The sequence below is a fragment of the Nematolebias whitei genome, chromosome 21 (assembly GCF_014905685.2).
Source record: "Nematolebias whitei isolate Nwh7 chromosome 21, NemWhi1, whole genome shotgun sequence".
Lineage (NCBI taxonomy): Eukaryota > Metazoa > Chordata > Actinopteri > Cyprinodontiformes > Rivulidae > Nematolebias > Nematolebias whitei.
Window position 1 is genome coordinate 29,726,006 of NC_056518.1, and position 2,415 is coordinate 29,728,420.

A 2,415-nucleotide genomic window follows, 5' to 3' on the forward strand; every position below is an offset into this window, starting at 1 on the left:
CTGTAGTAGCACTAGCATTAATAGAAATAGCTTTAGCTGTAGTAGCATTAGCATTCGTAGAAATAGCATTAGCTGTAGTAGCATTAGCATTAGTAGAAATAGCTTTAGCTGCAGTAGCATCAACAGTATTTGTCCATTCATGACAGTCCACAATAAGTTGTCCATGGTGTAACTACAAATGTTTAGTACAGAAAATTTCCTCAGACCTCGTCTTCACTGTGGATTTTATTTTTATTAAAACCACTTCCACCAAATAAACCTGAAGTGGTTCTGGTGAAGTGTGCGATTAGTTTGTAGCCCTCAACAGGTGAGTTGTTCCCGGCTGCAGTTTCAGGTTCTTACCTGTTGTCTGATGGAACTGTTTGTAGATTTACACGATGAACGGTTTCAGTCGTCCTCTAAACTCGTATCTGTGGTGGTTTCTGCCCGCAGGACGCTGGGACTGCCCGTGGCATCACTGCGACGTTTGTGGGAAAAACTCAGCGGCTTTCTGCCAACTCTGTCCGAACTCCTTCTGCAAGGCTCACCAGGAGGGGGCGCTGCGTCCCTGGCCCCCCACAGGACAGCTGTGCTGCACGGAGCATGACGAGCTGGAGGGAACAGACAACGTGGCCCAGGACGTGAACTCTGAGACGAACGCCGCCGCAGTCGCTGCTGGTTGTCCCAGAGGCTCTAGGAAGGTGGGGGCCAAAATGAAGGTCTCCAAGAGAAAAGCATCTGAAGCCTGACGGGATATTTCAGAACCAAACCGGACTCAGACACCTCCATCATCAACCAGATCATGAAACCGAGGCACTGTACGTTCACATCAGGGAAAGCTGCTGATGTCACACACTCAGCATCCACCTTTAGCTCCTTTATTTCCCCTCAGCGGTTTGTTTTCTCAATGCGCCGACGATCCAATCAGCGGGTCGGAGAACGGAGGCAACTCCAACAAACAAACCACGTTTTTTTATTTTTTTATTCCAGATGACCAAACGATAACCCAACCATCTGTCATCACACGGCTGAGTTTTAAAGCAATAAACAGGTTTCCAAACAGTTTATTTTTCTAAATGTATGTCGGATTTAAAACACCAAGATACTATGGAGCCGATCAGGCCTCGAATGACCTCTGGACTTGTTTACGTAGCTTTAGATCATGTAAAAATGTAGACATGATTCATTGTTTTACAACTTATTTTGTTTTAGCTCATTTTTTAAAGATTCTAATTAGTGATCCTTTCTAGAAAACAACAAACTACGGGGGTTAAAAAAAAAGAGGTCTGATACAAACACTACTTGGGAGACTTGGAGCGGCTCCAACCCGTTCGTTCAGTCGGTTCTAAGTTCCACGGTTCTAAGTTCCACGGGTCTAAGTTCCACGGGTCTAAGTTCCACGGGTCTAAGTTCCACGGTTCTTCAACGTCCCGCTTTAGTGTCTGAATGCTGTGATTTTTAGGTTTGAGTCGTTCTTTGGAAATCTGAAGGCGTTTGATTCAATTTTCTGCTCTGAGATTTAGTTTGATCCTCAGAAAGTTCACTGAAGGCCACTGAAGCATGATGGGAAATTAGAGGTTTGTCTAAAGCCTAGTTATCTCCGTGTTTGCAATCAACGAGTCAAGCAGCCAATTTTTTGAAAGTCGCAGCCGCCCCCACGTTAGATTTAATCTGCCGAAGAAAATTTAGGAGTTGAAGACGGGTAGATTTGAACCAAGCGCGTTGTCTCTGAGACTATTTTAAGAAAATAATGTGTCTCGAAAAGTTTCTGAACATGTTTAAAACTCTAGCAACAAAACAAAACTCTGTCTCACACAAAGACCTCAAGAAACTCTAAGAACGCTTTTGGACATCCAGGAGACTTCCTCAAAAATGCTGTTTGCCAGCTAATCCTAGTCCAGTGAGATGCCACCTTAAGACTTGAAACTAAAAAGAGAAAGGTTCATGACTTTCACAACTTTTTGCCCTTTTTTTTGGAATAAATTTGTTGCACAAATGTTAAAATCAAGTGACAAACCTGACTCGAGAGGAAATTAAAAACCAATGGAAACGTTTTGAGACATTCTCTTGATTAGTGTTCGTAGAGCATTTGTAGCTGGGGAGATGCCACCTTAAAACTAACAAAGTAAATTGAGAAGGCTGAGATGAGTTTGAGACTGCAGCAACAAAAGTAGTAGTGTGAGACACCCGCAATAAAATTGAGATGGGTTTTGGACACCTACAACAAAATTTGAGAAGCCTGCAACAAAACTGAGACAGGTTTGAGACACCCGCAACAAATCTAAAACTAGTTTGAGACACCCACAACAAAACTGATAAATTTCAGACGCCCGCAACAAAACTAAAACGAGTTTGAGACACCCGCAACAAAACTGATACATTTGAGACGCCCGCAACAAAACTGATAAATTTGAGGCGCCCACAACCAAACTGAGA

The 2,415-nt window shown here is 43.2% G+C and overlaps 1 protein-coding gene across 1 annotated transcript in view; it reads left to right on the plus strand.

Moving 5' to 3' along the window:
• nsd2 (nuclear receptor binding SET domain protein 2) overlaps positions 1-807 on the plus strand; it is a 12,573-nt gene extending 11,766 nt beyond the window's left edge. The window contains exon 21 of the mRNA XM_037695449.1: positions 433-807. Within this exon, the coding sequence (XP_037551377.1) occupies positions 433-728 (296 nt within the window). The 3' untranslated portion in view covers positions 729-807. The remainder of the gene's footprint in view (positions 1-432) is intronic.
• Positions 808-2,415: the final 1,608 nt, after the last annotated feature.